Source organism: Pholis gunnellus (genome assembly GCF_910591455.1).
Source record: "Pholis gunnellus genome assembly, chromosome: 7".
Lineage (NCBI taxonomy): Eukaryota > Metazoa > Chordata > Actinopteri > Perciformes > Pholidae > Pholis > Pholis gunnellus.
In genome coordinates, this window is record NC_136533.1 from 13,502,763 (window position 1) to 13,525,376 (window position 22,614).

General features: G+C 42.6%; 1 protein-coding gene across 1 annotated transcript in view; it reads left to right on the plus strand.

Annotated features, from left to right (window-relative positions):
- ptprq (protein tyrosine phosphatase receptor type Q) overlaps nucleotides 1-19,285 on the plus strand; it is a gene marked incomplete at its 5' end in the record, with an annotated part of 33,997 nt that extends 14,712 nt beyond the window's left edge. The window contains 39 exons of the mRNA XM_079163778.1: nucleotides 80-208; nucleotides 310-456; nucleotides 644-801; nucleotides 1,176-1,689; nucleotides 1,820-1,981; nucleotides 2,272-2,451; nucleotides 2,553-2,660; nucleotides 2,952-3,233; nucleotides 3,341-3,622; nucleotides 4,007-4,127; nucleotides 4,214-4,368; nucleotides 4,506-4,651; nucleotides 5,196-5,367; nucleotides 6,777-7,097; nucleotides 7,171-7,446; nucleotides 7,573-7,724; nucleotides 7,997-8,138; nucleotides 8,419-8,694; nucleotides 8,799-9,170; nucleotides 9,929-10,038; nucleotides 10,252-10,438; nucleotides 10,539-10,777; nucleotides 10,901-10,970; nucleotides 11,316-11,474; nucleotides 11,711-12,002; nucleotides 12,106-12,179; nucleotides 12,279-12,378; nucleotides 12,594-12,722; nucleotides 13,946-13,990; nucleotides 14,652-14,678; nucleotides 14,870-14,951; nucleotides 15,407-15,497; nucleotides 15,625-15,701; nucleotides 15,934-16,068; nucleotides 16,193-16,318; nucleotides 16,626-16,771; nucleotides 16,895-17,030; nucleotides 18,851-18,974; nucleotides 19,070-19,285. Of these exons, the coding sequence (XP_079019904.1) occupies nucleotides 80-208; nucleotides 310-456; nucleotides 644-801; nucleotides 1,176-1,689; nucleotides 1,820-1,981; nucleotides 2,272-2,451; nucleotides 2,553-2,660; nucleotides 2,952-3,233; nucleotides 3,341-3,622; nucleotides 4,007-4,127; nucleotides 4,214-4,368; nucleotides 4,506-4,651; nucleotides 5,196-5,367; nucleotides 6,777-7,097; nucleotides 7,171-7,446; nucleotides 7,573-7,724; nucleotides 7,997-8,138; nucleotides 8,419-8,694; nucleotides 8,799-9,170; nucleotides 9,929-10,038; nucleotides 10,252-10,438; nucleotides 10,539-10,777; nucleotides 10,901-10,970; nucleotides 11,316-11,474; nucleotides 11,711-12,002; nucleotides 12,106-12,179; nucleotides 12,279-12,378; nucleotides 12,594-12,722; nucleotides 13,946-13,990; nucleotides 14,652-14,678; nucleotides 14,870-14,951; nucleotides 15,407-15,497; nucleotides 15,625-15,701; nucleotides 15,934-16,068; nucleotides 16,193-16,318; nucleotides 16,626-16,771; nucleotides 16,895-17,030; nucleotides 18,851-18,974; nucleotides 19,070-19,107 (6,482 nt within the window). The 3' untranslated portion in view covers nucleotides 19,108-19,285. The remainder of the gene's footprint in view (nucleotides 1-79; nucleotides 209-309; nucleotides 457-643; nucleotides 802-1,175; nucleotides 1,690-1,819; nucleotides 1,982-2,271; nucleotides 2,452-2,552; nucleotides 2,661-2,951; nucleotides 3,234-3,340; nucleotides 3,623-4,006; nucleotides 4,128-4,213; nucleotides 4,369-4,505; nucleotides 4,652-5,195; nucleotides 5,368-6,776; nucleotides 7,098-7,170; nucleotides 7,447-7,572; nucleotides 7,725-7,996; nucleotides 8,139-8,418; nucleotides 8,695-8,798; nucleotides 9,171-9,928; nucleotides 10,039-10,251; nucleotides 10,439-10,538; nucleotides 10,778-10,900; nucleotides 10,971-11,315; nucleotides 11,475-11,710; nucleotides 12,003-12,105; nucleotides 12,180-12,278; nucleotides 12,379-12,593; nucleotides 12,723-13,945; nucleotides 13,991-14,651; nucleotides 14,679-14,869; nucleotides 14,952-15,406; nucleotides 15,498-15,624; nucleotides 15,702-15,933; nucleotides 16,069-16,192; nucleotides 16,319-16,625; nucleotides 16,772-16,894; nucleotides 17,031-18,850; nucleotides 18,975-19,069) is intronic.
- Between the last annotated feature and the right edge of the window lie 3,329 nt (nucleotides 19,286-22,614).

Sequence of the window (22,614 nt, forward strand, 5' to 3'; positions counted from 1 at the left end):
TTTTTTTAAATCTTATTAGGATATACAGTATGTATTGCATGTATGAAAACCTTTATTTGTGTGTCTTTGTGTATGGCAGCCCCAGAAGACCCGCCACAAAACTTCTTCATAATGAATATGACGTCTAGATCGATCTCCGTGTCCTGGGGCTCTCCCAACATTATCACAGGAAAATTCACCTACGTGCTCTACCTTTATGGACCTACAGGTTATGAAATATTGACTCTTGAACACACGTGCATTCATAGACAGACTCAAACTCTAAATTGATACAAATGCATACAATTTTCTATTTCCTATTCATTGCAGGATATTTGTATGAGAACAGCACAGGAGACACGCGGTTTGCTCTGACTGGTTTGACCCCCTACACAAGGTACACGTTGGCCGTCCGAGCCAAAGCTGCTGGAGAAGTGGGTCCAGCAGCCCAGGATGATGTAATTACACATGCCGAAGGTGAGACCACTCATAAACTGATGTACTGATGTTTTTTTTTTCTTTAAACACATGTTGCATATAAGGATGTTTTTACAAACACATTTTTGGAAGGGGAAAGTGGACATTGAATCACACACTACTACAGAAATGTCAAGGATAACACAATAAAGTCCTATATGTCCTCTATGTGTGTTTATGTGAGTAGCACCCGGTGCCGTGCAGGACTTGATGGCAGAAGCTGAAGATTCAGTTTCAATCCGTGTGAGTTGGAGAATCCCTGCCCAGCCCAACGGTCCAATCACCCACTACAAAGTGCAGGCTCTTGTTGGCGACAATTTGCTGCAGGACATCACCCTCTCTGCAGAAATGGTAGGCCAGATGTTACAGCTATCTAAGCCACCATAAATGTCTCCCATCACAGCTGCTACTGTTAAAAATGGAGGTTCATAACCTTTTCAGTTAACAAGGTTGGATGAAATTGTTCGTCTTTGAATAAACTTACAGTAAAAACTCAGGACTTAATATAGACACCTGTACAACGCATTAGAACTGCCAATTGGGACCATTTATTAAAACATCCTCATACGCAACCTATTAGCCATGTCCACTGTCTACTAGTTCAAGTAGACATTGCTTTAAGGACCAATGAGCCAAGTCTTTTTTTATTTACACTGAACCCACCCAGAAGAAATCAGAAACTCCAGTCAGGCTATAAAATGTAGTTTTTCTTCCTTCAGAATACAACTGGTTTAAATGAAGATGAGTCCCTTCCCCCTGATGTCCAAAACAATCCAGGGCGGCGTAAGAGATCTGCGGAGCTCAGTCTGACCACATCACCCCCGACTTTCACGGCCACCATTTCTGATCGCACACTGCCCTCTGCGACTGCTTCCAGTGTCACACACTCTGGACAAAGAAGCGCTGTTTACATCACTGACACCGATGCTCAACCAACTGCTGACTCAATGGTCACTGAGAAGCCCAGTACCAGTTATGTTTCTGCTTCACTCTCTAACAGCGCAAATATTCAATTTACTGACTCTGCAGTCTCTGGGACCTCTGCATTCCCTCTTACCTCTGTGCCACCTGCTACGCTTCCACCCTGGCTGACAAAGCAATCGCACGCTGGGGATATGACCTCAGATTCTTCCGCCTTGTCCCTGACCCCAGGCCGGCTCCGCTTGTCCACACATGATGCATCAACTACGGGAAACCTTTCAACACGCAGTGCGGCAGCTTCTGGTACGACAGGTGGGAGAGCACTAGCCCTAACCACTGCTTCTCTTAACTTCCTGCAGCCCTTGATACAAGACGGGTTCCAGTGTTTATAAGTCCTGTGTGTGCATGTGGTCTTGTTTTTCCATCTGTTTTTGTATCGCAGGTGTAATGGTGAGAGAGGAGGTGATGGACGTTTTGTCTGAGGAGCTATCCTACCTGGTGTCAGATCTGAATCCCTTCACGGAGTACACGTTCAGGGTCACTGCTTCCACAACAGTGGGAGAGGGTCCTGCAACAGATATCACTGAGAAGACAAGGGAGCAGGGTGAGTAGTCACATTACATTTATTTAGCTGACTGCTTTTATCCAAAGTTACTTGCAATAAGTGCAATCAACCCTGCTGTCACATACCCAAAATGTGCATGAATCATGCAAGTACAAGTACAAGCACAATTTGCTAATCTACATCAAGTGCTAAATTTAGAGACTGAAGAAATAGAGAAAGGGTTTGGGCTGGTTTTTACATATTGCATTTATCATTAACTATAAAAAGAATGCTACGGCCTGCAAAACCAGAAACATTCTTTGTCCCTAACAATGTCTGTATGTGTTTAGTCCCTAGCTCAGTGCTCCAAGTGTCCTATCAAAACGTCAGCTCCACCTCCATACTGGTGAACTGGGTCCCACCACTTAACCCCAATGGGAGGATCACACATTACACTGTCTATGGCGTCAAACTGCACAGCTATCAGGCCCTTAACTGGTTTACTAACGGTACCAGCATATTAATAACAGGTAGAGTAACCAACTTTTCTGCAGAGCTCTATGCAGTCATTTATAATCATTATCATCATCATGACACAGATCTGATTGTAAATATCTGTTCTAATATATAGATTTGGACAAGTATACTGGGTACAAGCTACGTGTAGCTGCATCTACAGCTGTGGGAGAGAGCTCTCTGTCTGAGGAAGATGACATCTTTGTTCTCACCTTAGAGGACGGTATGTACTTAACGCACACTGTATACAGAAGCAAGTATTCAAGTGTTCAAAATATTGGTTTGAATATGAGTAGAAGTATAATTATATAATGAATGTTTGACCAAATGAAATGCCAATACATCTCTCATTGATTTAAAAAGAATGGAATTAAGTTCAGTCAAACTTAAGAAAGATATGAAATTTGATAGATAAACTCAAATATTTCATATGTGGTTATTGAATTACCAATATTCAATGTGATGCTAGGTCGGCTATATTATTTGGTCAATGATTTTTCTATCGCTTCCTCAGAGCCTGACTCCCCCCCTGTGAACCTCACTGTGGTTGACACCAGCCCCTCTGCCTCCACCTTGGCCTGGTCTGCACCAGAAGAAGCCAACGGGGTGATCCAACATTACGAGGTCCTGTATGAGAATGAGTCCTACTCTGCGTTAATGAACACGTCCTCTAACACAGTCACTCTGATGAACCTGAAGCCATTCTCCTACTACAACGTGTCTGTGAAGGCGTTCACGAGTTACGGACATGGCAACCAAACGTCCGACACTTTATACCTGCTGTCCGGAGAGGACGGTGTGTTGATGGCTGCACCCACCCATGCACACACATACACACATATGAGAGCCTTTAGTAACACCATCAACTGTTCAGATTTTAAAAATGGTATGTTCTCTCTTCAGTTCCTGGCAGTCCTCCGTATGGCGCTATGTATGAGTCAGTCAGTCCCAGCGAAGTGAACGTGACCTGGCAGCCTCCTCTGATGCCTAACGGGGTCATTACCCACTACAGTCTGGAGCTGTGGAATTCCAGTCACTACCTGAACCTCACCTCTCCAACCAACTACATCCACATCACGCATCTGAGGAAGTATGCACACTACCGCGTCATGGTGCAAGCACACACGCGTGTCGGGCCAGGAAACTACAGCAGCGAGCCGCTCAACATCACCACACTGGAGGATGGTGAGAGGGAGAGAGTGGAAATGGGAGGGTTTGTTTTTCAGATCCAGGACACTGCACGATTACATCATGACTGAGTTTGAAGGGCGACTGATTAAATCGGACTTTCCTCTTTTCCTCCTCAGTTACCGTTCTCTGTCTCAGCTCGTGTTAATGATGTTACTTCACAGGTATTTGATGCCACGTGCTTTCCAGCAGGACTGAGAAGCACAAACAAGTCTTTACAACTAACCAGTTTTTCATTTCAGGGCAGCATTATGTTTCTCTCTGCCACGTTCCTGAGGGGCCATATGAGGTTCCTTTTTGCCCAATGCAAATCTGTCTTTTGATAAGCCATATACTCCTGTTTGTATTTTGTTACTTGAAAGTGTTTCTACTGCATCTCAGCTCCAGATACACCTCCTCAGTTCCTCCACGCCAGGAAGTTGTCAGACTATGAGGTCGAGTTGTCATGGCAACCACCACTTGAAGCCAATTCCGGCATACTCTACTACATTGTCAGAGTTTGGTGAGTTTCTTAATCTACTTCTCTCTGTGTGTTTGACACAAGAAAATGGACCACATTGCAACATTAATGGTCGCTCTCTTTGTCAGGAATGAAACATCTGAGCTGTGGCAGAATGTGACACAGACATCAGTGGTTATTAATGTAGACTCAGAGAGTCGCTACAATGCCTCTGTCTCCAGCTGGACCAGACTGGGAGATGGAGGAGTGCTGATTTACATCAGCTTTACCACCACCGATGCAGGTGCTGGACGATTGTTAAAGAATTTTGGCAGATTTTTTTTATGTCATCCTCACATTCAAAATATTTGTGACCATGCATTTGTATGAGGTTTCTCCCACTAACTGAATATGTGTCTGTGTGTGCTTCCTGGCTCTCAGAACCATTTGACCCCCCGCAGAACGTGACTTTTGCAAATGTGACTGCCTCCTCCGTCACCTTGCTGTGGCGCCCGCCTATTGAACCTAATGGAATCATTGTGCACTATACTATTCATTACTCTAATAACAACACTGTGGCTGAGCAGGTGAGATGCATATACTGTACAGAGAATATGCAGACAAGTGACAGATTAAAGCTGCACGAATCAATATTTACATTTCACAAAAATGGATCAACTAACTAGAACTGCCCCCTATTAGTTATCTAGTAGACTAATTGGTCATTGTGGTCTTAGTCAATTAAGATGTATTTATTATTTTAGTTGTTTTTAATGCTTTTCTTCATGCTGAATGACTTATTACCCAGGATTTTTTTAAATGGCTAACTAATAGTAATGCTTAGCTAAATGCTACGACATGCATCATATCAACTTTAAACAGCCTGTCCTGCAGCCTCCGAGGGGCACACAAAACAATACTGCTCTAAAGAAAAAATCGGAATAAATGAGTGGTGAAACTTAATAAATGTGGATGTTTCCTGATGGCTTGTGGTGGACCAACACCTGACCAAGACACTCGATGCTGGGTTTTCCTCTCATTTGTTAATCATCTGTATATAAAGCACACATTTTGCTCTTGATTTCTGTTTCAATGTCTGAAAAAAAACTAATGCTCCTTTTTTCTCCACAGAGGGTTCTTCTTTCAGACTTAGCTGCACCTGCATCTCCTGATTCAGCCCTCTCCTACACTCTGACCCGGCTGATTGGGGGCACAAACTACACCCTGTGGATGACCTCCAGCACAGTGCAAGGGGACGGAGGGGTCCAGAGCGAGCCACTTAACCTGTTCTTACCGGAGGACGGTCAGTTAGACGCACACACTAACACTATTCCATATACACAATTATAATACGGGTAGATGAACACCCTTGAACAGTACATTATTGACGATACAGTACTGCCTCTCGTACCTTATTGCTTAAATGTAAATAAGTTTAAAAAGAATAGATATAAACATGAAATACCACACATAGTGTCAGATAGTTATTACATACAATGATTCAAAGTCTCACCGGAGGGTGAGTCTGCACCCTTTTTTCAAAACTCTTCAACTTCCAAAAAGAAAATGACATAAGAACTCTGCGATTGAAGATGTGACTTTCAGCCTGTTAGTGAAAGGGGATAACAGTTAGTCTGGCAAACTGGCTGTTTTTGTCCGCCTGTGACACTGCCTTGAAGACAGTCAGTTTGTGTTTTCTTTCGCTAAGCATGCCGAAAGTTTTGGGGGATTAAAAATCAGAGAGAAAAGAGAGTGCAGAAGCTTTTACAATATGATGACAGAGAAAAAACAAAGCCTGATGTGCTTTGAGAACATTTGTGCTGTGCATTGTTGCCCCAGAACCTAAATTTGTGTGTAATATTTAGTCGTACTTAGTCTTTTTCATATTCTCAGTGTAAAAACTGATCTCTTTGTTTTTATGTTATTTTGGGAAAAATGGTGCAGACAGCCGCCACAGACTTTGTCACACACAGTTCATTGTTGTACATTGTTATTTTCTCGTTAACATAGTATTCACTGTCTCTGAATGATTACTGCTCATACTGACTTTGTATCTCTGCCTGTGCTCTAGCTGCTCCACTCTCAGCCAAGCACCGGATCTTCAAGGCACCTTGTCTCTCCCGCACAGCCAAGCCCCCTGCTAGGCTCAGACCCACACACACACCTGGCCCCTCACATCCACTCTCTCATCTTATGGATCTCTCAAATTTTATCTCCCGTTTTCTCCTTCATCTCCCCTTTTTTTCCTCTCTGTGTACCACGTTATTTTTGGAGGGGCTGAGAATGAACAGGATGAGTATTTTCTCCTCAACTCCTTTCCTTTCCAAGGTCTTCAGTGTGCTAGTTTCCCTCCTGAATCCCTCTGTATGTCTTTTATTTTGTAGGATATTGTTTCTGTTCACTGTGCTGGTTTACTTTGCTGTGTTTCTGTGTTGTTAAAGTGATGTCATGCCATATTGTTCTATGTGATGTGCTGTTGTTGATTTAGTTAATTACAACAATGCTTGCCAATGATTATGAACCTGCTTGTGAAAAATGATGATGTCTGGTGCGCTGTTCATTTTCCTTCAAATGTCACTGTGTGTTGCTAATTGATGCCATAATTTACTGCCTCGTAGTACAGTAAACGCATCAAAACGCTCTAGGTCTTAAACCAGTGTTGTCACTGTACGTTAATAATAGTGACACAGTTACTCTTGTTTAATCCTTTAGTGCCAAGTGACTCAGTCCGAAACCTGACTGCTCAGATCTTCAGCTCCACGGCCATCATCGTCAGCTGGGACCCTCCCATGGAGCCGAACGGCCGTCCCAGCTACCTGCTCACCTTACAGGAGGCCGGCACCCCCCCAGACATATCCAACCAAGGGGCTCCAGCTGTCAACAAGACCATCAAGCATACCACAACTGACAGTGTCTTCCTCTTCACCAGACTCAAGAAGTATTTTCCTTATGTGTTGACTGTTACCCCTGCAACTGGTGCTGGCGCTGCCTACAACCATACTAGCACAATGTATCTGAGAACGGATGATGATAGTGAGTTCATCTACACAAACGTTCACTTATGGAGTATGGTTCATGTATTAATTGTTCAACCGTTTCTCATTAGTTCCTAGTTCGGCTCCATTGCTGGTGTCCTCCAGGAATCTGTCGTCCTCCTCTATCGCAGTGGTCTGGCAGCGCCCCCTGGAGACCAACGGGGAGATAACAGAGTATACCCTCACTCAGTTTGGCCCAGGGGGCTCCAACACAACTCATACCCCCAGCACCTCATTCATCCTCACAAACCTGCTTCCATACACAGCTTACAACCTCACTATTACTGCTGCAACACGTAAAGGCTCAGGGCCTTATCTGCTGGTGCAGCTGCACACCGATGAAGGAGGTTAGTTTGAAATTGAAATTGTCTCTAAAATCCTAATGAGATGATATTTATTCATGAACTATGGGTGTATATCTACTGTCTGTTTTAGTCCATCTTCCTCTCTAACTGCCTCACTTTGTGATTCAGGGCCCATGTCGCCTCCCCGTAACCTGACTATATATAACCACACAGCATTCTCTGTGTGGCTGAGCTGGGAGCCTCCTCTGGAGCCCAATGGAGTGGTGATACAGTACGGCTTCAGGATCCGTAACCTCATCACACACACGGTCACACATAAGGTACCGGTAATTTCACACACCGAAAGCTTCTCCGCAATAACAACACTCCCACTCACACACACTCCAGAGACGCACTCCGTAAGAGTACACACAGTCACACTTACGGTAGCTCTAATTTCACACTCCAGATACCACACAGCAGTAACATTATACGTACACATATATGCACGTATGTGTGCTGATACAATAAGATATTATCCACGGTCCACGGACGATTTAATCTCCATCTAATCTGGCGTTTTTTTTTTTTATGTGTGTGTGTGTGTGTGTAGAATTCCTCCGGTCCGTCGACCACAGAGTATCTATCAGGCTTCAGGCCTCATAGCTCCTATGAGATCAGTGTTTACAGTTACACCAGAGTGGGCCATGGGAATCAGTTCAGCAGCCCAGTGACCTTCACCACTAACGAGTCAGGTAAAGTACACACTGTCTACCCACAAGGGATGTTTCACTGATGTAGGTCACTGCTCACAATTTGTGGTTCAAAATGGGTTTGTACAGTATATTCAATATCGAAATACCTTATTTATCCTTTAAGGGGCTATTAAAGGAAAGCTGCTTCACTGACATAGGAACACAAAAAACACAATTGTCATCCATGTTTGGTTCTTTCCTCTTACAGTGCACAGTGAAGAATGCCAACCAAAGCTGATGTTAGTATAACAATTCCACTGTATCACCTCTCTGTCTGCAGTGTCTGATGCTGTGGGGAACCTCTCTTGCTCAGGAGCGAGCTGGGATTCAATACAGCTGTTTTGGGAACTTCCAGCCAACCCTAATGGGCAGATACTTTTTTATGAGATTCTAGTGGAGGTAGACTCACAGTCCTACACACACCAGGCTCACACACCAGAGTACACATTGACTGGGCTGTCTCCAGACCAGAAGTATGCACTCACTGTTGCCGCAGTCAACTCTGCAGGACCCGGAGACAGACTGAATTGTACCACTTCCACTCTTCCTGAATCAGGTAGTCAGTTTTTTTTTGTATTGTGTAACATTTTGGCTTTTAATTGCTAATATACAGTAATACTGAATGGATACCTCATTCAATCCTTTTGTCTACATTAACAGCCCCAGCTGCCCCTCGCTTCCTCACCATCTCTCAGGTCACACCTAACAATGTGACACTTCAGTGGGCTCCACCGTTTTCCATTCCAGGCCTCCTGAAAGAGTACCACATCGTTGCACAGCTGCTTTCAACTGGTTGCGAACAAAACACACTAACTACTGCACAGCCGGCCCCAGAGGACGAACTGACATCAGACTGCGTGGACTCTAATGCCACAGTGTCAGTAAATGCTTCGGATGGCATTGAAGAGAACCACAGTGTCACAATCCACTCCCTGGCTAAGTACAGATACTACCGCTTCAAAGTGGCTGCTGTGACCAACGCTGGAGTTGGGGAATATACACACTGGAATTACGCACGTACACTGGCTGGAAGTAAGAGCGTCGCAGTGATGATATCTTTTTGTGTTGCCAGGGGAGGGTTGCAGTTTGTCAGTATTTATTTCCAGGTATTCAGCAAGAATAAATGTAATCCTATCGAGGTTGATGTTTGGTTGGCATCTCCTTGACAAGACCTAAACAAACTTAAATTGCATCTCGCTATCAAGGGAAATCTTTCTCTTCACGTGGTATAGTAATCAAGTTTGAGTTGTTCAGAGATTTAGCATTCATAAGGAGCAGAAAACGCTGTCCACTACCTCCTCTTCTTGTTTTTTGAGTGGTTCACATTCTCATATCACTGTGTTGCTACCTTGCACTTACTGCGATGTTTGTTTTGTTAAACCCTGTTGTTATTCTTTTAATTAATAGTAGCAGTATTTTTACTCTAGAATTGAAATGACAGAAAAATCTGAATATATGAATGGGTTTGATAGTAGATCAGTGGAAAATTACACGATTCACCATTGCAGTGCACAATATTAAAACACTAGGCAGGCTGCAGATTCATAACCCTTGTCCACATTAATACTTCACAGCTAATTCACCATCGCGACAAACACATACATAAAAGGCAAACAACACTTTAGAGGCCACATGATCACAAAAGCATGGGGCCAGGCTTACGTTCAAAGAGCCAATGTCATGGAAGCATCAATCGACATTGGCATGATAACAAAGCAACATCTAACAGGGTTCTTTTGATTTGAAAGCACATAATAAGCATTCTGTGTTTCTCTTCTCTCCTCCCTCAGACCCTGATGACCCTCCCCAGGACCTAAAAGTGATGCCCACCTCCAACGGCCTTCGCATTTCATGGGACGCTCCAGCTGTAATCTCTGGACCGACTTCGTATCTTGTGCAGGTCAGTTCATTGAGTTTTGGTTTTACACAAACACAACATGTCACCAATAACTGTAAAACACACGGATGTTCTTTGACCAACACACCTCTGTGTTGATCTGTTCTGAGTTTTTCACATACGGTGTGATAAAATGCAAATCATATGAAATGAATCAAACTCTGCTCATCCACATACAAGCATTAAATCTTTCCATGAACTCTCCTGTCACACCAGGTGGATGGTCCTGGGTTGAACATCTCGACAGTCAGAGCTCCAGGAGAGTTGACGACTGTCGTTGTGACTAACTTGACTGCTTTCACTCGTTACTTGGTGACTATCACTGCTTTCACTGGTCCGTTGGAGCACGCGGCCAGCGATGGGAAATCCATCGGGCCTATTGAATTTCAGACAATGGAGGAGGGTACGTGGAAATGTACATCTTGGGTGCAGCAGGCTGCTGCGCACCTGTAAATATACCCAAATCATTATTATTTCTCATATCATTGTAACTCTGTCCCAAGAGCCCAAAGACCCTCCCAAGAATGTGATGGTATCAGTTATCCCAGAGGAAGTGAACCGTGTGAAGGTGACTTTCACCCCTCCAGAGGAGCCCAACGGAAACATCACTGCTTACTTTGTGTACATCTACGAAAAAGACCAGCTGGTCAAGAACATCAGCCTTAATATCACAGAAATAGACCAAAACATGATGAGTGCTGTCATAGAGGGCCTAAAGGGAGGACACAGCTACAGCATACAGGTGAAGCACACACACACACATTACACACACACACACACATACACACAGACCAAACCCAAACAAGTTTAATCTTTGACTCTTTTGGTTTTCCCCCTCTCCCTCCTTTCCTCTATTTGTCTGTAGATTTCAGCAAAGAACGGGGCTGGTAGGAGCCCACCCAGCCCACATGTCCAGATAACTACAGGGATCACAGGTACCAGTCCCTCTGTATTGTGTGTGCACCGCATCCCTCCACAGGGTTTCTCCCTTTCTTGTTGCAGCATTTTTGCCAAAAAGAGAGAATTGCCGCTGCACAGTATCACTGCAGGCCTATTCTGACACAGCAAATGTAACTCAGCAATATTGTCAGATGTGTGTTGATGATGTAGAGCACTGAGCGGTGGTCTGTTTGTCATGGCTTATGTGTAAATGCAACAGACAAATTCCACATCGTCACACTGTATTCTCACAACAACCTCTGTCTGTTTGTTTGTGTGTGTGTGTGTGTGTGTGTGTGTGCTCGCTCGCTCCTCTGTGCTCACACGTGCGTGTGTTCAAGCCCCATCCAAGCCAACCCAAAGACCTGAGGCAGTCTTAGGCCATGGAGGGGTTGCCATGGTAACCCACCGGAGTATCACCATCCGCATGCCTGCCTGTTTCTACAGGGATGACAACGGACCAATCAAAGAAATTCAGGTCATCGTGGCCGAGTCAGGGGGTATGACTCTTCAAAAACATTGACAACCGTCACTTTTAGTTGAATACACTTGGGTATCAGCCTTGCTTTTGGCTTTAAGCCTCAAGTAGAATCTTGTTTTACAGTACGTCACTCTGTCCTATGCTCACAAAAGTCAAAATGTATGCAAAAGCCAAAGGGCTTAACGTCAGCCGAAATTTGACTCATTCCCCCTGCGATTCCTTTCCTCTCTAACTGACTCACTCATCCTGTCACAGTGAAGGACATCCAGAACCTGACCAACTGGAAGAATGCCTTTTTTGATCGTCCTGCCCCTTACCTGACCGACAAGGGGTTCCCCAACCCGCCATGTTCTTTGGGGGACGGGGCATTGCGCACAGGCACGCACGTCAGAGGTGGTCGCAGTGTGTCTGCAGGGGGCCGGCCTGCAGTGAGACAAAATCACACTACGGCAGGAACGTACGTGATCGGAGGGAATAATGACTGTATAAAGGAGAACAACACTGACAATTTCTGCAATGGGCCTCTGAAGCCAAACACGGTCTATGTGTGAGTGCAAGACACACTCAACCCCACAACAATTTAAAATTCATTGTATGTACATGTTTTATAATAATATTTGGCTGACACTGGACTGTTCAATATTTACCAGGTTCAAGTTCAGAGCCACGAACATCAATGGCCAATACACAGACTCTGAGTACTCGGATCATGTCAAAACTGCAGGTATTTATATTCATGTCTGTATTTCTCTAAATCAAAACAAATGTAATATAAATCCTCTATAGTCCTGTGTGATGTTGTCACCTCTCCCTCTCTCTGTAGCGGACGGGCTGTTGACCAGAGAAGAGCAGATCATTCTGGGTGTTCTGCTCTCCTTCTTTTTGGCTGTGTTGTTCATCATCATCATCTGTGGCTCTGTCAAGTAAGATGGCAACAGGCATTCAATTGTTTGCCAACATTCACATGCAACGTTGATTCCAATTTAGTCTCAATGCACAAAAATTACAAAGTGCAGCGTAATGTGTAAAAAATGCAAATTCTGCATTGCATGATTTGCAACAAATCTGTTTCCTTTTGTGTCATTTTTATTCTGCATATACCTCGTTATTAACTAAATGTGTTTTATTGACATGTTAGGATCCACCAGCGCAAGAAGGAGGGCGGGACTTATTCACCCAGAGAGGCAGAGATCATAGAGACAAAGTGTAAACTGGATCAGCTGATCGCTGTAGCGGATCTGGAGCTGAAACAAGAAAAACTCAACCGGTTAGTCTGTGTGTTCAGTTGTAATCTAAAAGCGCCACTTTACCAAGTATAACACACACATTTTTCGCAGCTAAGACTGGCTGCACACTACATGAGTTCAGGCTTGATTTAGCTGCTGCAGACAAGATTTTAAATCCAAGTCAACAAGACAAAAATCTCTTTGCTGCAGCTAACTTCATGTGCGCTCCTGTCAGCACAAAACTTTCTAGTGTTGTAGAGTTTGTGCAGAAAATAGAAGCAGCAGCACTATGAAATAACACAGCATTATTGTGGCTTTATAGTTTATCTTCAGTTCTCTGCAGAACAGACAAGTCATCTTGCCTGCATCTCTCCAATCATCCTCTCATACAAATTCAGCGTCAAGCCCTTCTGTTTTTCTGCTTTGGCACTAACAAGTTAGCAGACAATAAGTGCTGCAAGCTGGTGAGAAACAATGTCATACTCAGTGTTAGTTTTGGTGTATTAAGGTCACCGATGGCTAAGAGGAGGCGAGAAACAACAAGATAGAAACGCTTTTAACATGAGTAGTATAAATAAAATTGTGTTGTATATTTATTTTCCAATATAGATAGACTTCAGCATTGGAACAACCAATAAGCATAAACTTTCTGAACACCCTCCATCCCCGACATCTAAAGAACACCTACTTAATGACAAAAGTAAACCAAAAATAGAGGGGTTGCCTTCAAGAGGAATTGAATGAACAGGAACATAAAAACATAAAACCCACATGAGAGAAGATGGATAAATAAAAGGGCTTCCTCTTGCCAGATAGCTGTCCCTTATCTCTTATGTGTAAAGTAATATAACAGCCCTACTTGAGCAAATATTTGCCTTCCTTATTAAACTTTCAATAAAACATTTCTGCAGTGACTCTTTGTAGTCCTGAAAGAGGAGACAGTTCCTGAGGATACTTTGCTTTCCACTCATTTTAAATGTCCAAAAAAGCATGATTGTAGGTTTTTCACCATTGCATGTTGTGATCACCGCTTGGCTGCGCCAGCTGTCTTGTAAGTTGGCGTCATCAGGATCCTGTATCTCTCTGCTTTATTGGAGCGGAGATTTGTATAAACACCACATTTTTAAACTCAGTTTATGATATAATAACACACCTTTTCTTGATTCTTGTCACGCGAATGGCACAAATAACGTTCCTTGCACAACACTTGCATTGACTCACCTTGGCTGTGTTTTTCTCAAACTCAGCACTTTTCTCTCACCAGGTATTCTTCCTTCTTCTTTAGGCGGAAAGAGATTTATGTGATCCAGTAAGTTGGGCTTTTTGACACGTGTGTGCCACATTTTGGTGTGTATGCTTTGTGTATGTATGCTTTGTTTGCATGTTTGTTTGCATGTTTCAGCTTTCAGTCATCACTACGTGGGTGTCATTGTCATGTTACCCATTAAGGTTTAAATCATCCATCCGTGTTGCTTATTAAACCTTTGATGGACGTAGCCAGTTGCGTGAACGAGTGACATCAGCGTTTCGGTCTTTTTCCTTTTCCTCCATCACTGGCAAGAATTGTAGAGCTGTGCAGACACTCCTCTGCTTGAGACCATTTTAATTTGTTTACCCACTCACTATCTCAAAATTGCTTGGAAAGCTTGGCGGCCTTAGAGGGCATAAGTGGAAAGCGAAAGATCTGCGTAGTGACAAGGCTTCAGTAATGCAAAGAAACAACATCCATAGAGGGAATGAGCACATGTTTCACTCTCAAGAAACGTGAACATCAGAGTGTCAAACGTGTTTAATCAGAGTGGATTTGATTATAAATGGCTAAACCTCCTCTGCTGTAACATACAATGCCATGTACTCTCTGCAATGAGGATCAGTTCAGTTGTCATGGACAGAAATACCACAGTGTGGGTTGTGACTATTTAGTTAATTTGATTATTTTTGGTTGATGTTTGCTGTCTATTTTTGTCCAGGCTGCTCAGCTACAGGAAATCACTCAAGTAAGTCATCCTGCATAAATAATGAATATACACACAATAGTTGCAGCATAGATCAGTATGCTCCGTAGAAAAATAAATATGTTTTTATCTTAGAATAAACTAGCACAAAATAACATGTTGTTATAGAGCTTTTTTACATTTCTCTCTGTTCCTCACATTCGGTGTATTTCATCCCCTTACCTCTCTTTCAGGCCCGTCAACAAGAAGTCTTTTCTGCAGCACGTAGAGGATCTGTGTGCCAATGACAATGCTAAGTTCCAAGAGGAGTTTGCTGTAAGTGTTTTCTGACAACCTGGACCAGTGTTTATCATAATTGTGTAGAATGTAGAAACGTATAAAATGGGATGAAATAATAGAAAATCTCCCAGAATTGACTAAATAAATGGAGCATGAAGAAACGTCTGCTCTTGGAAGACAAGGTACATCACAGAAAGCAGATAATAATAATGATTTGGTGTAGACAGTGAAGACGCATGGAAAGTCATTGCAAACAAAATCAATACCAGCTTTTTCATTGGTTTTGTTTGCACCTCTCACTGCTTTATTTATCATTTTTGACAAATGATATAGTCGTTGGAAGGTGCGTGCTTACCTCTTTCTCTACTGCAGCTAAAAATGTAATACCAATGACTTTGAAGGTGTAAAAGGGACATTTTTGTTTTCTTTTTTAAGTTCAAAATGTTTGTGTGTCTATTTGAATACTGATGTGTTACATATTTTCTCCCCAGGAGCTTCCAAAACTGCTGCAGGACTTGGCCACCACAGATGCAGACCTGCCCTGGAACAAATCAAAGAACCGCTTTCCCAACATCAAACCTTGTAAGTGATCAGGCTGAAAATGAACGTTCCAGAGTTATGATACTTATATACTCAAATTACGTGTGTTAGTTCCACCATTAACTGCACTGCAAATGGATTTCACCTCTTTTCACTAAACTGTGTCCAGACAATAACAACCGAGTGAAACTGCTGTCTGAACCGGGCACTGCGGGCTCTGACTACATCAACGCCAGCTTTGTCTCAGTGAGTGCCAGCTTTCAGATGCTAAAAGCCCAGTGGTTAACTCCTCCGCATGAGAGGAGTTTGTTCTAGATATTTCCCTGGCCTTTTGTGATTCTGTAGGATAGATAACCTTTTCAAGCTTATTCATTTTGTGAGTGAATAATGTTTTACAATATCAATAGGTCTTTATGTTGCTGGAGTGATTTTTGAGTTAGCGAATATAATCACTTGCCTCTCTTTTTCTGTTTTCTAGGGCTACCTTTGTCCCAATGAGTTCATAGCCACCCAGGGTCCTCTGCCTGGCACAGTGGCTGACTTTTGGAGAATGATCTGGGAAACGGGAACCCACACCATCGCCATGCTCACTCAGTGTTACGAGAAAGGCAGAGTGCGTTATGAGAGATTTGAAATAATATTCAGAGGACAGGCGGGGCTCCGTTTTGGGCTCTTTAACAAAAGGAGGGTTATATCTGCTGCGAAGACCTGATGTGTTTGTGTGTGTGACATTTCAGATTCGGTGTCACAAGTACTGGCCAGAGGACAATAAGCCAATGTCTGTGTTTAGTGACATTCTCATCTCAAAGGTGTCAGAGGAAGTCCTTCCTGACTGGACTGTCAGAACCCTGAAAGTAGAAAAGGTAATTAAGCTAACAACCCCTCATGCACACACACAGAGTTGTTTCCTGTCTTTATGCCAAGCTGAGCTAACAGCCTCCTGGGTCCTGCTTCATAATGAACTGACAGATATGTGAGTGGTTTTGATCTTCTCATCCATTTCCCTGCAAAAACGTATTCCCCAAAATGTCCTATTCATTTAAGAACCTCTGTGTAGAGAGTTATTTGTTCCACTTCTGGCAAACATAAAACCTTTTCCGAAGTACATTTTTATCTACATTTCATATTAATTTCACTTGTCTTCTTTCTTGTATATATTCCTCTGTGCAGCATGGGCACTATATTTTGGTTCGCCACTTCAACTACACATCGTGGCCTGAGCACGGAGTCCCAGAGTCCTGCAGCACTCTCATTAAGTTTGTGAAAGCTGTCCGAGCTCACAGACACAACAACACCACCATAGTGGTCCACTGCAGGTATATCGTGGCACGGCAGTGGTAGTTTATTGACACTGCATAAATTATAGCAAAGTCATTAAATCTGTTTTTGGTGGCAAAATGGAGTTTCATCAACAAAGTCCATCTCTCATTATTCCCCAGTGCTGGTGTGGGCAGAACAGGTGTGTTTATCGCTCTCGACCACCTTATTCAGCACGTCAGAGATCACGACTTTGTGGATATTTATGGCCTGGTGGCTGAACTCCGCAGCGAGCGGATGTGCATGGTACAGAATCTGGTGAGTTCAATTCAAATACAATTATGTATTTTATTCCTGTGGTTGAATTTCACAACCCAGAGAGAATAAACAAAAGACAAAAAAGTGGTATTATACAGTATGTTGTCTTAAGTTGTTCCAGTACACTTAAGAATCATCAAAGACTCACAAATGGCCGTCTAGTTGTCCTACTTTTTTTTTTTAATTCATGTCCTGCTGTGATCCCATCCCCACGAGAAAACATTTGGTAAATTCTTGTATTGACAAAGGGAAAAGATCTGGCAGTGGATTAAAGACATATGCTGAGCAGGATTCCCCCCTTAAAACAGCATGTACCTATCCTAAAATTACCCGATTCAGTCGTTACTTGCAGAGCAGTGGTGTGTGTCTCAGTGCCTGCAGGGAACCTCTGCCGAGTGCCTGTGCTTTTCCTCAGTATTATGCTCTTATTATTTCTAGATGTGCTGTGCATTTCTTTTGGCTTTAAAGTATGAGCCTGCAGTGTCTGCAGCTACAAGAGCTGCTTGATTCTTTGAGACAGCAGTGTTCAGTCTGCCAGACAGCTAGCTGTTAGCATTGTAGTCCAGTCATATACGAAAAGAGCTTTGGCTTTAAGAGGCCATCACAATATTAGAGCCGTTGCAGACAGCTTTAAACAAGCCCACATTTTAACTTAGTAAAAATAAAAGCAAATGTTGAAGTTATTGTAAATATGAATCAGATCATACTTCCAGGATCTTACTTTGCTTTCCATTGTCGGGCTCCTACATGTTGTTTTTTACAATAAAATGACAATAAATGACAATTTTAACAGGCATTTCATACATCTCCACATCCACCAATATTGAATAAAGCTATGAAGTCACGAGGCAGATTGTACAAACACATTTGCTTTAAATTCAGCTTTAGTAGGTACACTGTGACACATCACAGGTAGACTCGTAAAATAAATTGTTGTTAAGTCTAGCGGAATGAATTACTTTATGTATATACCAGCTTCTAGCAGGCCATGCGTATGATAAATAATGCAGACCTTAACTGAACCACAGTGACTTGGACTAACTTTCTGCCATAGCTCCACTCATTCCCTGCAGTGGTTGGGCCAGCTCGGTCAGGCCTGCTCAGGTCCTCTCCTCGGGTCAACAGCTGTCCATTGATCTAATTTGGTTTCGGTTCATTTAGGTTAACAAATAGACGCAGAGAGAAAGTAAACCAAATTCTTTCAGGGGTGAAGGTAATCATTCATTGTCCATCATGGTCCAAACAAAAGAGTTGCTCTGTGCATTCATGTGAAGCATGCCGGTCTCAAGCGTCCGTCTCGCTCCACTCAGCCAGAGAAGCACTCTAATGAGTATGGTCTATAGGCCACAAAACAGGAGGAAGCCTGAAAACCTTTTTTCAGCATATTTATTTGAAAAGGGAAGCCATCTTGAAATGTGATATCCAGTAATCATTTCCAACTATTGTAGTCTAGGTTTGAGTCTTTAAAATGTTGTCTGTCCTCTGTCTCAGTAAATTGGAATTAAATCTGTAAATCAGCTCTGATAGGTGTGTGTCCTGAAAGAGACAATAAAAGCCTTATGTCAAGTGACATAATATTGATTTACAGTCAAGCAATCCAAAATCAATTTGCTCTTTCCAGTATTTCGTAACAAAAACAATTTGTATTATTTTATTGCCGTTATCAGACAGAAGACAGTTGGACTCAAATCAAGGTTGTTGTACTGAAATGATCACCAGATTCTACACCAAATTAATTTTATGGACTTCTGCTCAGTGTCTGTAAATGTGTGTGTGTGTGTGTGTGTGTGTGTGTGTGTGTGTGTGTGTGTGCGTGTCAGGCCCAGTACATCTTCCTGCACCAAAGTACACTGGAACTTCTAAACAGCAAAGGCAACAGCCAATCCATCTGGTTTGTCAGCTATTCAGCTCTGGAGAAGATGGACTCCCTGGATGCCATGGAAGGTAAACAAACATATAAACACACTCACATGCACCCACAACACTTGAATAAACACACGTGCACAGTGCTCACTCCACACATGTGTACTGGTCTTCAGGTGATGTTGAGCTGGAATGGGAAGAGACCACTATGTAAAGACTGAGGGGACACCTTTGCCTGGGGGAGAGTGAGGCCTGTTGGAAGGCAACCTGTGCACAGACTCTGGACCGGCCGCCTCCAGCACACGAGGTTAGAGGGAGGAGGAGAAACAGGAAGCGAACGGCACTGTTTGAACTGAACGATCTGTCAGTCAACTAAGACTTTGTTGCTCCACTTCAACCCACTTCTCCGTACAGTCCTCCATTTAATGAACCTCTTGTCCACTAGTTTTCAAAGCGAGTGAAAGAAACAAAAGGGGTGAGACAGTGACAAAGAATTTCAGAAACGACGGGGGGGAGAAAAGAGCAAAGCGGTGAGCTGAGTGTGATAGCTTTATCACATTTGTAAGCCTACAGATACTTTGCACAAGTTGATTTCACTGAGTATTGTAAGTATTATGTTTTTGTAAGCTAATTTATTCAGCCAAAACGGAATCTCGTTTTAATTCTGACTATGTTGAAGAGTTGGCAGCATTTCTGTTCATTTCATTATCCTTTCTCAAGAGTGATTTGCAAAAATAAAAGTAACTTGTATTTTTTTCTCTGACCATGACACTTAACGCTAAAACACTTGAACTTTCCTGTGAGACTCTCTTGCATCAAATGTAGCCGTTTTGTCAACGCCATATGAACTTACAAATTAACAAATTGCTCGTCTTATTGTTTAGAGGACAGACTCAGCATCCAAGGAAAATTATGTATACTAAATCGTGCACACACACACACACACATACATACATACATACATACATGCAGACTCACTACAACACACAACTTGACATTCCACAAGTACAAGTCACATTCAATATTGCTTTCTCATTTGTTAATGAATGAGTTCAGGCCCACTGTGCTGGGAGGACACTGGAACACCTGTGCAGACTGATTTCCCATAAGCGCCTTCATTCCACCGTCCTCCTTGCACACCTGGAGCACATTCATTCATTAGAGAGGCCGGGAGTGTTACAGACGCAGACGTTGTGGAGACGATTCCGGCGTCGAGACACACACAGACGGACAGTTCAGGACCGAGAGTAAAAACTACTTTATTCTTTCATTCTCTTTGAACAGAAAAAAAAATTAGAAATATTCCATTAGTAAACATGTTGATCTTTAAGAAATCTCCCTTTTAGAAATATTGTGAGGGTGCAAAGATTAATGACAGTGCTCCACAGTGAGGATGCAGATTGGTGCGTCTCCATGACAACCATGGAGAAGGCGGGGGGGGGGGGGGGGTGGGGGGGGGTGGGGGGGGGGGGGTATGGGGGTCGGGCAGAAAGGAAGTAGAGGAGGAAGGGGAGAAAATGACATCAACCAGCCCAACATGCCCTGACAATAATGATACAACATGTAATTAAACTGCCCCTGTGTACTGTAAATGAGAAAAAAACCAAAAACAATATCATGCTGTATAGTACAAGTCAGTCAGAGTTTACAGTAAACAAAGTGGGGTAGCTGACTTGAGAAATCAGTCTCTAAGGTGATTCTAAGATGTGCTGTTGCTTTAGCAGCTATGTGCATGTGTGTGTATGTCAGTGTGTGTGTGCGTGTGTGTGTATGTCAGTGTGTGTGTGTGCATGACCTGTGTTTCACTGCACATATTCATCAATACAGCATAGCCCTTTACACACCGTAGCAGGTGACAGCTTAACATCTCTTGATTATTTAATAATAATATGACGCTATAATTTCATGATGAATGTAGATCTGTATTAATATCAGTGTGTGTTACCATGGTAACTGGAGTGTGTTCTATAAAAGCTGCCTGTTCCCCGCCTCTCGTTGCAGTAGGATTTAGGACGCCCACTCATATTAAATGTGAATAATAATAATAATAGCTATAATAACTATAATATCCTTTTTTTTTTTTTTAAACTAGATTCTTCTCTGTACAAATACATACGTAGATACACACACTGGGCAAACCAATCACTTTTTCAGAATAAATCTATATTATCTATTTACAATATATCCAATATATTCTGTGGTGCAAAAGGTACAAGACATGTTCGGTGTCTCTCAGTTGGATGATTTGCAATCTGCTGTACAAACTGGCTCAAGCTCGAACCATCGACTCGACAGACAACCCCGATGATGAAATCAATGATTATTCCATGTTATTCCATGTTATTCCATCTTCAGTTTTCCCTCTAATTAACATTCAGTATAGAAATGCAACTCTGCTTATATAACTTTCAGTGTGCAAGGAAAAATATAATTCGTGAGCGGGGAGTGATGTTTTTGTGAGGTGACCTTGGTCTACCTTTTGTGGAGCAAATCATATCAATTTTTAAACAAAAGTTAAGAGTTTTCTGGGCACAGATATTGCCTAAATCCAAAGGTAACAACAGTATTCACACTATGTAATCCATTAGAAGTAAGTGTGCAGCAGGAGAAAGTCTTCCTTCTGGCTATTTTAGCCTTGTTTTGGATTAATTACCAGCCCTACTCCCTGCTGCCCATGAGTAAGCAAACTGAGCACAGTACACAAGCACGCTGCTCTCAGTACAACTCAGATATTACATGTTACGGTGCAGCAAATAATCTCCTGAGCTCTGTGGGAGCAAAATGCCACAGAATCAGGGCAGTCACACACTATTGTGAAGATATCTTCTCACACAAGTTTAGCAAAACACACAACAATTAAGCACAGAAAAATATGATTGTCGTCAGGATGTGGTTTTAGGTTAGTTTAGTGAGTAGCAACATCCTTGCTTACTGCACTTTACTGCACATGACAGGGTAGAGATGCTAGAACAGTTTATCTTTTCCTTGGCCTTCTGCCTCACACACTGATTATCTGTTCCCTAGAAGATGAAGGAAACAAATAAGCTGGTATTCTCGTTTCTTCACATTACGCAGAGATGAGGGGGGAAAAAAAAGATTGCGGTGAGGAGAAGCGAGATTAGCTCTGCTGAAATGATTCTTCACTGAGAGTGGTATCTAACACTGAAAACCTGGACCAAACAAAGAGGTGTGAACTTAACATCAATATCCTGAAAGAGAACAAAACAAAACCGAGTTTTGTTCTTCATATTTAAAGCGATCCCTTGTCCTTTCAGGGCTGCCAGAGTTTGCTTTTCCTGACAATGCCCCTCGGTTTCACAGTCAAAGCTCACAGACACATTTGTTGGAAAGGTGACATTAAAAAAGCAAAGTCACAAGATCTCTTAAGAGTGTGAAATCTAGACAGACAACACCATCAGCTACCGGTTGACATGTTGGAGACAAAAGAAAGAAGAAAAGTTGTCTTTCAGAATTGGCGTCAAAACTACTCAATGTTCAAAAACAAACCCACTCAAGACTATGAATAGATTCTTGTTGGTTTCCTTTTTCTTTGTCCTTTTACTCGACTCATGCAGTATATTCCTCAATTATTATTTTTTAGCAATGCTTTAATCTTACCATTCAAAGAGAGTCGACTAGTGCTCCAGCATGTGTCTGTTGCTGTATGTGAGTGTGAGGCTTGTGTCTTGGGCCCCCAAAGGTTTGTAGAGCAGCCGTCGAC